The sequence below is a fragment of the Xyrauchen texanus genome, chromosome 14, assembly GCF_025860055.1.
Source record: "Xyrauchen texanus isolate HMW12.3.18 chromosome 14, RBS_HiC_50CHRs, whole genome shotgun sequence".
NCBI lineage: Eukaryota > Metazoa > Chordata > Actinopteri > Cypriniformes > Catostomidae > Xyrauchen > Xyrauchen texanus.
The window spans coordinates 5367229-5380007 of NC_068289.1; the positions used below are offsets into that span (position 1 = coordinate 5367229).

Below are 12779 nucleotides of genomic sequence, written 5' to 3' on the forward strand. Positions count from 1 at the left end.
CACTTCTCATCATCTGTGGATTATTGGGAGCAGCGAGTGAATTATTATATTATTATTCTAGCATTAAATTCACTAGTATTTTCATGTAAAATAAACACAATTATTGGTAAAATATTTTTTTTTATTTTTGGTTGATGCATACCACAAACTAATAATTTACTATTTTCAAAAACAACGTTTTTCAATAAAATAAAATGTTTATATTGCCAATAGACAACTCAAAAACAAACAAATATGCAAATATTAAAAGGTAACTTGTTGCAATAAGGAATTGAGTACAAGTGTTTGTGCGGGTCTCCATAAAATTAATTAATTTTACATTTGTTCATGAAAAATGTAACTTTGCTTTTGGGCTGGGCGATATGTAAAAAGTATTTTAATAATAATCGCATTTAAAAAATCGTGATATCCGATTATATGGTCAACCGCCAAGGTTGGTGAATATTTTTGCTTTATTGATTTTACTTTAAAAATTGAATACATTAATTGAAACATGAAATTCAAATTGCACTTTAAACTAAATGAAAAAAGCTATTAAAATAACAAAGTGATTAAAAAATCTTCTATATAACCACCTCCACAAATCCAAACCATCACGCAAGTAACAGTCAACAACACCAGGTAAAAAATTACTAATAGCCTACAAATTAAGAACTAAAGACTGTTATAACTCTAAATATCATTATAATAATCATCATAAAAAATAAGCCTTAAAAATTCCCTTGAGTTCCAAAAAATGCTGCTAAATGTGTGTTCTTATCGAATGTGTTTGTATCTGCGTTTTGGCAACAGTTTATGCTGCCTAAAGAAAAACAATTTTAGGTTCAAGTTGAACGTGTCTTGATTACTTTATAATTTAATCACTTTCGTCTTTGTTTCTTTAATACAAAGATACCTGTATATATTACTGGACCCGCAGAGTTGCGTTCTCAATGTGTAAGAGTGTACTGCTCCATCACAGCACCTCATGAGATAATCGGAGATCATTTGCAGCATTCTCATAGGCTACATTATTCTTGCAAACAGTTTTCAGTTGAATGAAACAGAGAAAAAGGAGCGATAAATCTTTTTACATGGGCTTGCTCTGTGAGACAGGGTCCCGTTGCACACCTTTGAACAAACAGAGAATAAGACTTGAGCATTGACGGCTTTTCTTTTATCTGTTCTTAAAGATATATTAAAGTGTGTTTCTTCATGTGCGTCTTTTTGACTAACAGAATTTCTTATCATGTGTCACTTCGAGAAGTCTTACATGTCATCCACCTGTTGCGGGTAGATGAGCAAAATTACTCGCGCTTGAAATAAATTTGGACGAGGAGCTTGCGAACTGGATTGAGCCTCGTCGCATTTTGCGGGTGCTATTTCACACCCTGGGTGCACATAAAAAACAACGAACGTTCATAAAATTGCTCGTAGAAAATGCTCAGAAGCTAAGATCAATAGTTATTGGGAAATGAGGCCCAGAACTCTATGAATGTGCATGTCTAGGAGTAGTGCTTTCATTGCACTTAGAGCTCACTGCGCACATATAAAATCAGACGCGCATCGGTGGCTTTTCTTTCGTCTGTTCTTCAAATGCGCATCTTTGTGTCTAATTTCTTGTAATATATCACTCAGAGAAGTCGTACAGGTCATCCTCCACAGTGGCTGATAAATCAGCTAAATACTCCACATGAAAAATCCACATTTGGCGGGTATTAATTTCAAACCTTGTTCACCAGGAGTAGGCTGTACGAAAAATTCTGGAGAAAGGAAATCAGTGTCATTGACTTCACACTTTGCAATCGCACCCACACTTTCTGCAGGGAAATTACTTCTAGAAAGTTTTAAACGATCATGTGTTGGTGATTGGTGAGACACACGGTGAGCCACTTGATTTTTAACAAAGAGCCACGTATGGCTCACGACCCATAGGTTCCGACCCCTGATCTAGGATGACCATCCATCCACTTTTTTTGGACCTGAACAAAGCGAACACATTTTTGTAGAGCAACATCTGTATGTGACCTGTAAAGCTGGCACGTGCATGTCAATGGCAAAAAAAGTCAGAAAATACAATGAGCATGAACCCAGGTGAGGGGAGAAACAAGCCCTAAGTCTTTATTCACATATTACCCACATTAAATATTATGTGACAAGAACAAAAAATGCCAGCCCAAGGAGAGTTTGTAAAAACAATTTGATCTTTAGGGAAGTAGGCAACACCTGGTCACAGCAGGACTGAAAAGTGTGAAGAATAGTATAAAAAATTGTTTTTTAATGGCATCTGATCTTTTTTGTTTTGATTTTATACTGTTGTATTTTACTTTATGGACATTATTAACTGTATTAATGTTACTATTCATTAAAATATCTAATTAAGCACATTAAATGTATTTAATTAATTAATAAATGTCATTAGTGTAAATGTTGTTATTAATATTGTTGGTTTGATAGTAAGATTAAAAAAAGATTTCCTCATTAAGTAGTTCAATGTAGCTAGCTACTTTTTGATAGTAACTTGTAGTGTAGCTAACTACTTTTCCAAAAGAGTAGCTTGACTGTAGCTAAACTACTTAAAATTATGAGTAGCTTGTAGCTTGTCAAATTACAGTTTCAAACTAGCTTCCCCAACACTGGATTTTACATTGTACTACCACCTGTTGGCATGTGTGCTTTAAGTTTGCTTATTAACAGCTGCTTCATATGTTTGTTTGTTTGTTTATCATTTCTTTCTTTTTGTTCCTTTGCATCTATTTTTTACTCTCACAAGACAAACATCAATAAAATTGACTTTCTTGGCTTCAATCCCAAAGAATATTTGCACTTTGTTGATGGTTCGTGGTGGTGTTAATAGGTGCTGTGTTTGTTCTCATATTTTTATGGTTGCTTGTTTTGTTAGATTTGCAGTATTGATTATTATTGTAATTGTTGTTATTATTACTATCTCAGTCGAATTGCAAGACATGACTGGTCATGTGATCACAACATGTCAGCCCCCAATTGGCGGTGACCTGATTCATGTAGAATAAAATAGCTTTTTCTAAGTTGCTGACTGTCTGGAGTCTCAAATGTGTATGTATCATTTTAATTATATTGGTCCATAGTGTTTTTCATTTCTTTATGTGTAAAACCTTTAAATAGGCAAATGAATACATAATTGAGTGAACCTTAAATTTAGACATTAGTTCTATAATTTATTGTAGTATTGCATGTTCATAGAAAAAAAATTGTGCTATGAACTTTTTAATAATAGGAATCGATGATACGCCTCATGCTCATGAATCTCATGCCACCCATATTGCTGAAGCTCCTGTACTCTCCAGGCCTGAAGTATTGCATCCTGCCTCTGTAGTGGGGCTGCTCATACATGAGCCAGTGACCGTCCATCACATGGCAGGACTGGCAGTGAGACATGCGATAACAGTCCATGATGTTGTCACAGTCATCCATCATCTCATACATCTGGCCCATGAAGTTCTCCCTCTCGTAGATCCTCATTCTAAAGGCTCCTTTGTACTGTAAAGGTGTAATTAAATAATTACAAATTGTGCTTAATTATTATAAGTATTTAGTAACAGCATAGCAAATTTCAGTATTATGTTCTTACCGTAGGGATCATACGGCAAGATCTGATGCATTCATTCATTCCAAACATGGACATGTAATCAGAATACTCGCCCTTCCTAAAGAAATACTGATTTCCCATGTAGTTGGGACGGTCATACATCATGAAGCATCCACTCTCAATTCTGCAAGAGTGACAGCGGCTCAGGTAGGAGGACATGTCAGCACAGTCGCTCATGCACTCATAAGAGCGACCCTGGAAGTTCCTGTCCTCGTAGAAGGTGATCTATATGGAACATGACAAGATATAATGAACTACTCATATACACAGCATGCTTATTTGAGGGAAAGAACTATCAATAAGGTTTACAATTGTTTTTATTTCACAGTTTATCAGATCTACTTACCTTGCCCATTATGATGATGGAAGTTGTCCTTTAGAACAGTTTTGTTCTGATACACTGACACTCTGCTCATTTTAACCCTTACATTTATACCTGCCAAAATCTAAAGGATTTGTGCCTCCTATTGTGAAAACTCCTGACCAAGCGACATGGAATAGAGGCCCATGAAATGCTCAAATGCTTTTGCAATTTGTCAATGTGATTGAGTATCTACATTTACAGTATGTTTTCCTATTTACCAGTCTTGAGTGTTTAATACACAATTAACAGAACCTAAAGGGATTTGGCAGTGTGCAATTATGTGTGGAGTTCTTATATGAATTTAATCTTCTTTTTTTCTTTTTTTTTTTTTTTTGTAGATTGATGTGTCAGGATTTTGCAAACACATAAAAAAAAAATTATAAAAAAAACCAATCTGACAGTAAAAAAGCTATTGTATACTACAATAATCAACTAATGGAGAATTTAGTTTAAAATAACAAAACAGATAGCATGGAAAAGATAGTAAAATGCTATCCTCACTATATAGCACAAACCTTAGCAGCTTTTCATTTAAACTACTGATATTGGGAACAGGGAAATCAGTGTTTTTGATTTTATTGAGAGCTGTGGTCAAAATTCACACATTGATGGTCAGTAAAGGTAACCCTAACTTTTTGAGAGGTCATGAAAAGTCAGTGTTATGGTTTTGTTTTTGAATTTTGCATAAAGAACTATTTTGAATCAGAATTCAAATATTCCACATTGTTGATTGAAGAGAAAAAAGAAAAAGAAAAAGAAAAAAGATCTATTTGAACTTCGTACTTTTGTAGATTTAAATCTTTTGGAAAGATTTTAAACAAATTACCTAGAGAAAAGCTTTTGGCCATTTATTTCAGAATGGTCATAATAGGTTTTTAAGATTTTATATACAATATATTTTATGCAAGTTTTTATATTGTTATATATATATATATATATATAGTTTAACTAGTTTATCACACAGCAGGTTTAAACAGTCAATAGTCACAAGTAGTCATATAAATAGGCTTTGTTTTAACATTTTTGTAGACAACAGCTATGTTATTTCACATGGGTACAGATAATTGATTTTACTGAAACAATGAAATTAAGAATTAACAAAACTGTACTTTAAAATCTTTGAAAAAGATATTGTGTCAAGCATACACACCATAAAGGTACAGTCAAAAAGGACTACAATGAAAGCTTTCTAAAGGCTTCCATACTGGTTTGCTGATTCAGGAGGTTGTTTATCCAAATAGAAAGCTCACAGTTTGTTTAATTTTTTTCAGCTCGCTGGGGGTATATAAATAAGAGTGAAACCTAGCAGTTGAACAGAACAGTGTAAAACCAAATACAGCAAAGCCACTTAAAAACAGAACAGGCAAAGAAATGACTACCTCCGGAATGAACATGTGCAGGGTAAGTAAAGAGAGAAGAAACCATTTTTTAATACAATATTTTCTAAAATGCATACATGACATTTGCTATAACCTCATATGTTTTACATGTTCAGGCGGTCTTCTACGAGGACAGGAATTTCCAGGGTCGCTCATATGAGTGCACGAGCGACTGTGCTGACATGTCTCCTTTCCTGAGCCGCTGTCACTCCTGCAGAGTGGAGAGTGGATGCTTCATGATGTATGACCGTCCCAACTACATGGGAAATCAGTACTTCTTCAGGAGGGGCGAATATGCTGATTACATGTCTATGTTTGGAATGAGTGACTGTATCAGGTCCTGCCGTATGATCCCCATGGTAAGAGCATAACATGCTCAAATTAGCTTTGCCTGTTCACTAAATGCTTTTATCAAAATGTATCACATTATTTAAATTTCAATTAATACCTTTACAGCACAGGGGATCCTACAGAATGAGGATCTACGAGAGGGAGAACTTCATGGGCCAGATGCACGAGATGATGGATGACTGTGACAACATCATGGACCGTTACCGCATGTCTCACTGCAATTCTTGCCATGTGATGGAAGGTCACTGGCTCATGTACGAGCAGCCCCACTACAAGGGCAGGATGCAATACTTCAGGCCTGGAGAGTACAGGAGCTTCAGCAACATGGGTGGCATGAGATTCATGAGCATGAGGCGTATTGTTGATTCCTATTATTAAAAAGTTAATTATACTAATGTCACAAAATTGGTGTTACTTCACAATAAAGCACATTTGAACTAAAAATCCTCAAAATCCTTTTGCTTTTTTTCTATTTGCCAATATGTTCTGATACACTTATTATTGTATGACCTACGGCTTTCACCAGTAATATGCGAGGGACAGAAAATAGAATTGGTATTATGTTACAGTTTTTTTCAATTGCTAAACGACAGTGAGCACAACTGGAGCTACATGTGCAAAACTCTAACTACAGTCTGCACTACCAACAGTCACCTGAGCTAAACAGTTCACATCACCTGCAAAACTCATTCCAAGCAACACAACTCTTAACACATGGCTCAAAACAGGCTCAGTGCAGCCAAACACTATACACAACCCTCACTGAGATAACACACACTGTCACTCAAACACTATACACAACCCTCACTGAGATAACACACACTGTCACTCAAACACTATACACAACCCTCACTGAGATAACACACACTGTCACTCAAACACTATACACAACCCTCACTGAGATAACACACACTGTCACTCAAACACTATACACAACCCTCACTGAGATAACACACACCGTCACTCAAACACTATACACAACCCTCACTGAGATCAAACACTATACACAACCCTCACTGAGATAACACACACTGTCACTCAAACACTATACACAACCCTCACTGAGATAACACACACTGTCACTCAAACACTATACACAACCCTCACTGAGATAACACACACTGTCACTCAAACACTATACACAACCCTCACTGAGATAACACACACTGTCACTCAACACTATACACAACCCTCACTGAGATAACACACACTGTCACTAGACACTATACACAATCACCAATACAGAAAATACAAACTTTTCATCTTTACAGTTTGAACAATTTCAGTGACTTCATACAAAGTCATATTTTCTTCAAAGAAAAGAGTGACATTCTTTCACATGATTTATTTAAATTTTTAGAACAGAACAATTCTTTAAGGTACAGTTTTTTTCGATTGCTAAACGACAATGAGCACAACTGGAGCTACATGTGCAAAACTCTAACTACAGTCTGCACTACCAACGGTCACCTGAGCTAAACAGTTCACATCACCTGCAAAACTCATTCCAAGCAACACAACTCTTAACACATGGCTCCAAACACTATACACAACCCTCACTGAGATAACACACACCGTCACTCAAACACTATACACAACCCTCACTGAGATAACACACACCGTCACTCAAACACTATACACAACCCTCACTGAGATAACACACACCGTCACTCAAACACTATACACAACCCTCACTGAGATAACACACACCGTCACTCAAACACTATACACAACCCTCACTGAGATAACACACACCGTCACTCAAACACTATACACAACCCTCACTGAGATAACACACACCGTCACTCAGAACACACTGAGAGTAAAAACACTAGTATCAAACACCAATACACAAAATACAAACTTCTCATCTTTACAGTTTGAACAATTTCAGTGACTTCATACAAAGTCATATTTTCTTCAAAGAAAAGAGTGACATTCTTTCACATGATTTATTTACATTTTTAGAACAGAACAATTATTTAAGGTAAATGAAAATTAGCAGTTTGCTTCAATAGTATGTAGTAATTTACGGAATTACAGTAATGAGGAAAAAAAGGTAGAAACTAAAAGTACATACTGTAATTCCAACAAATAATTGAGGGGCTAATCCTGCCTCTCTCTAGCATCAGGCCACACATCAACATCACATCTAATGTTCTCTCTTGCCATGCACAAGGCTGAAATCTATTCTGTTTTGAATGTGTGGTTCACAGTTTTGATAGCAGTGTGTTAGCATTTGAACAAAGTGCTGTAAATCCACAGTGTTGTGCTGTGGTTAAAGTCATGGGATAAGTGTGTAGAGTTTTGAAAACTGTGTTCAAGCAATGAAAAATGAACTAGAGTTTGGTCCACATGAACTGCTGCTGTGCAGACTGTAGTTAGAGTTTTGCACATGTAGCTCCAGTTGTGCTCACTGTCGTTTAGCAATCGAAAAAAACTGTAATACATACGCTAATGTTCAATTGTACAATAATAGTGATGGCCTCCTTTTGCTCTTCAGAGAGCCTTTTAAACATGAATGAAATGTGAGAGAAGCACAGTTGCTCAAATAAGGTGGCAACACCAGCTAAATTTATTTAAACTTTGCATCATCTTGGACCCTATAATATATGCAACCAAAAAACTTGGGCAGAATCGCAGAATCCACAGGAAGTAACAATGGAAGTAACTATAAAATGCTAAATTTCAGAAAATTTGACATGTAGGAGAAAATTATTTTATGAATAAACAATTCATACATTTAAAATAACAATATTTCCTAATGTGATTATTAAACCTCAAAAGGCAGCAAATTAATTAAATAAATATACTGTATAGCCTGCATGTGCTGCACTCTTCAAAGTGAATGTGGAAAGCTGCTGATACACTGAACACACCGCATCACACTTGTTCTGTGTACTGTAAGTGTGTGTAGTAATGACAGAGAGCAAAGCGCTAATTCACTTTCAAGTGCACAGTACATGCAGACTGTACAGTATATTTATGTAATTTAATCACAGCATTTTTTTGCAGTGAAATAATCACATGGGACCTTAGAGTGAAATATATTTGAACTACTATCAAATACACACAGAAAGTGAAAGGGCTTTACTCATTAAAAGCTCAATTTATCTGGACGCATGACGGAAGAAATTCAGACAGATATATTACTGTACAGTGGCGCATTAATGCACGGGCTTACACGGGCTGATACCCAGGGGCCCCCAAATGGAAATCATATTTGCTCTGGTATGAAAACAGCAGTGTCACTTTATCGAGATCTGAGGTGGGTAGAGTAGCCAAAAACTGTCCTCATGTAAAAGTGCAATTACTTCAAAAACATAATTACACAAGTAGAAGTAAAAGTACTAACATACATATTACTTATGAATTGAGTAAGAGTAAGAAAGTATCTAATTAAAAGAGCACTCAAGTAGTGAGTAACTCGTTACTTTCACAAATGACATAATAGACGTTTACTCCCTTATATTCCATTACATTATACACAGAATTATGATTATTATTACTGTAATGGAAATTCTGTCATCATTCACCATCATGTTGTTCCAAACACATATCACTTTCTTTCTTCCATACAACACAATAAGAAGATATTAGAAATAATGTTTGCTTGAGTCACTATTTACTTTCAGTTAATGTTTTTTTTATATATTTACATTTATGCATTTGGCAGACGCTTTTATCCAAAGCAACTTACAGAGCCCTTATTACAGGGACAATCCCCCGGAGCAACCTGGAGTTAAGTGCCTTGCTCAAGAACACAATGGTGGAGGCTGTGGGGTTCGAACCAGTGTCCTTCTGATTATCAGTTATGTGCTTAGACCACTACACCACCACTCCTGTGTGTGTGTGTGTGTGTGTGTGTGTGTGTGTGTGTGTGTGTGTGTGTGTGTGTGTGTGTGTGTGTGTGTGTGTGTGTGTGTGTGTGTGTGTGTGTGTGTGTGTGTGTGTGTGTGTGTGTGTGTGTGTGTGTGTGTGTGTGTGTGTGTGTGTGTGTGTGTGTGTGTGTGTGTGTGTGTGTGTGTGTGTGTGTGTGTGTGTGTGTGTGTGTGTGTGTGTGTGTGTGTGTGTGTGTGTGTGTGTGTGTGTGTGTGATTTACGAGGACAATTTTGTAAGTTACCAACAGGTAATTACAAGGTTATTATGCTATAAATGTGATTTATGAGGCCATTTCTAGTGTCCCCATAATTCAAATCGCTTAAAAATCATACTAAACAATGTTTTATTGAAAATGTAAAAATGCAGAATGTTTTCTGTGAGGGTTAGGTTTAGGGGTTGTGTTAGGTTTAGAGGATAGAATCTATAGTTTGTACAGTATAAAAGTCATTATGTCTATGGAAAGTCCTCATAATGATAGGTAGACCAACAAGTGTGTGTGTGTGTGTGTGTGTGTGTGTGTGTGTGTGTGAGCGTGTATTTATCACTTTGTGGGGACCAAATGTCCCCATAAGGATAGTAAAACCCGAAATGTTTGACCTTGTGGGGACATTTTGTCGGTCCCCATGAGGAAAACAGCTTATAAATCATACTAAATTATGTTTTTTGAAAATGTAAAAATGCAGAAAGTTTTCAGTGAGGGTTAGGTTTAGGGGTAGGGTTAGGTTTAGGGGATAGAATATAAAGTTTGTACAGTATAAAAACCATTATGTCTATGGAAAGTCCCCATAAAACATGGAAACACAACATGTGTGTGTGTGTGTGTGTGTGTGTGTGTGTGTGTGTGTGTATAACATTATATATATATATATTAACTGTCTAACATATTTGTGTTCCACAAAATACAAAGCCTCACACTGGTTTGAAACAACATTAGGGTAGAGAAATAATGACAGAGTATTAAATTATGGCGGAGCTATCACTTTAAAGATACAGTTTACCCAAAAATGTAAATGTTTTCATCATTTACTCACCCTCATGCATCCCAGATGTGTTTGACTTTCTTTCTTCTGCAGAACATAAATTAAGATTTTTAAAAGAATATTTTAGCTCTGTAGGCCAAACTTTTGGTGCTACAAAAACACATAAAGACAGTATAAAAGTAATCCATAAGACTCCAGTGGTTTAATCCATGTCTTCAGAAGATATGATAGGTGTGGGTGAGAAACAGATCAATATTTGTCATTTTTTGCTAGACAGCAGGGGTTGATATTCAGAGAAGAATGTGAATCACCAAAAACACAAGAAGAATGTGAAAGTGATCTGTTTCTCATCAACACCTATCACATCACTTCTGAAGATACTGATTTAACCACTAGTCATATGGATCATTTTTATGCTGACTTGTGTTTGTTTGTTTAGCTTTATAATGTTGCCACCAGAGTATGTGAGTGGAGTTGAGCGGCAACAATTTCCCCTCCGTGCTCAAAGCATTCTTTAATCACTCCGCTCCAGCTCCCCTCTGGGTTGTCCATTTCCCGCTCCTCGCTTGCTCCGCGCTCCCGGATTAGATAAACCCCGCTCTGGGTTCGCTCCATGGAAAATTAGCGCCTAACTACCTCTCCTCTGTAAAGTTATTTCAGTATGCTTTTTAATATCACAACCTTCCATGCAGAAGGTGTATTAAATAAAAAATAAATATACAATACTAGATGAAAAGTTACGATGTGCTTTATTATAACACTAACATTAGTCCAAGACTAAATTAAATAATTTTTATAACGTACTTTTGAAACATATCGGCAGCATTCTCTGGATATGATCAATTTAATCAATTGCTAGATGCAAAAAAAAAAAACATTGAATTACAAATATCAATTACCAAACTAAACAAAATTCTAAATTACCAGAAAACAAAACATTATAAGGTCTATGTATTAATCAATGGACTAATCATTCTGAATAACAAAGAACCCACTGTTAAAACTCCCCTAATCACTGAAATAGCGCCAACTAGTCTCCACAGCACAATGCGCTATTGACAAAGAGACACTCCAGCTATTGACAAGCCCCTTTCCCATGTGACTCGCCTCACACCGCGTGCTTTACCATGTGAGAAAAGCCATGTGAGACTTTGAACGTAAAAATGTGTGTGTGTGTGTGTGTGTGTGTGTGTGTGTGTCTTTCAGTTAAAACCTAGAAATGTTTATTCTTAAGGAAATATGCGTAATCCCTGTACGTTGTGTATTTCTGATGATAGATCAAAACTAGTTGAAATTTGTTTAGTTGTGTAGTAAAACTCTGTGGCCGTATATTTAATAGCCTAAGCGTGTATATCCACTTTTAAGTGTACCAAATACACGTTTCTTGGTATCAAATTAAACCTTACGACTTGTCCTAGCTGAATATAAATATAAGATTACCTTAGAATTGTATTCTGCTATGTTTTACCATCTTTTGAGTTATTCAAGCCAAAGCCGGACCCGGTCATGCAAATGAGCCTTGACGGGACAAAGGGACCATCTCATGCCCAAAATATGGGAGACTTTTACGACCTCCAAAGGAATGTGCAGAGATTGCTGATTCTCACTTAATTCTTACTGAGAAGGAGAAATGAACTCTTTTAATCCTATATATTCTATATATATATCCATGTGATAAATGTATTGACATGTATCTAATGTTCCATCTCATGATTTCCCTTTATGTTGTTTGGTCTATGTTTTCTTGCAAACTCTAATGGGTTAATGTTTCAGACTTTGCATACTATGGTTAACCGAAATCATATGTGTGGCACATTTGGTCTCTATAACTTGGTATTTTGAAGATCGAAATGACTGTGTACATGATATGTCGATAACAACAACATATTAGTATTACAAGAATATGTCCTAGTTTCTTCATTGGCTACCACCCCTCCAGGGTGCACACCAAGGAGCACCCTTAGAACAAAGAGCAATAAACCAAATTCCCCCCTGGAAATTCCACCCTTCTTATTGGTCGAGCCAATGAGAGGTGGGACACATTTTCTAAGGTTATAAATTGCATCCACACTGGCCCTTCGCTCTCTTATCTTCTCCTCTTCTTGGCTGCTCCCAACTCCCAACTTACTTCATCTCTCCTCCATTCCCCTTGGACTCCCCCCGGCACCCCTCTCTCTTCTCTTCTGCTGAACATTGCAACTTCTCGGAACAACCC

The 12779-nt window shown here is 36.4% G+C and overlaps 2 protein-coding genes across 2 annotated transcripts; one reads left to right on the top strand and one right to left on the bottom strand.

Annotated features, from left to right (window-relative positions):
- Nucleotides 1-3144: 3144 nt before the first annotated feature.
- LOC127654895 (gamma-crystallin M2-like) lies at nt 3145-4021 on the bottom strand. The gene is made up of 3 exons (XM_052142440.1): nt 3954-4021; nt 3590-3832; nt 3145-3498 (listed from the first exon to the last, which is right to left on the bottom strand). Exons 1-3 carry the CDS (start codon nt 3960-3962, stop codon nt 3226-3228), a joined length of 525 nt encoding a protein of 174 aa, XP_051998400.1. The 5' UTR covers nt 3963-4021; the 3' UTR covers nt 3145-3225.
- Nucleotides 4022-5255: 1234 nt separating this feature from the next.
- Nucleotides 5256-6145, top strand: LOC127654882 (gamma-crystallin M2-like). Its single transcript, XM_052142416.1, has 3 exons — nt 5256-5372; nt 5467-5709; nt 5807-6145. The coding sequence occupies exons 1-3, from the start codon at nt 5343-5345 to the stop codon at nt 6077-6079; spliced, it is 546 nt and encodes a 181-aa protein (XP_051998376.1). The 5' UTR covers nt 5256-5342; the 3' UTR covers nt 6080-6145.
- Nucleotides 6146-12779: the final 6634 nt, after the last annotated feature.

Coding starts and splice junctions, on each gene's coding strand:
- LOC127654895 (XM_052142440.1), bottom strand. Junction 3,499..3,589: donor CTTGCCGTATGATCCCTACG/GTAAGAACATAA, acceptor ACACCTTTACAG/TACAAAGGAGCCTTTAGAAT.
- LOC127654882 (XM_052142416.1), top strand. CDS start 5,343: ATGACTACCTCCGGAATGAACATGTGCAGG. Junction 5,373..5,466: donor CCGGAATGAACATGTGCAGG/GTAAGTAAAGAG, acceptor TTACATGTTCAG/GCGGTCTTCTACGAGGACAG. Junction 5,710..5,806: donor CCTGCCGTATGATCCCCATG/GTAAGAGCATAA, acceptor ATACCTTTACAG/CACAGGGGATCCTACAGAAT.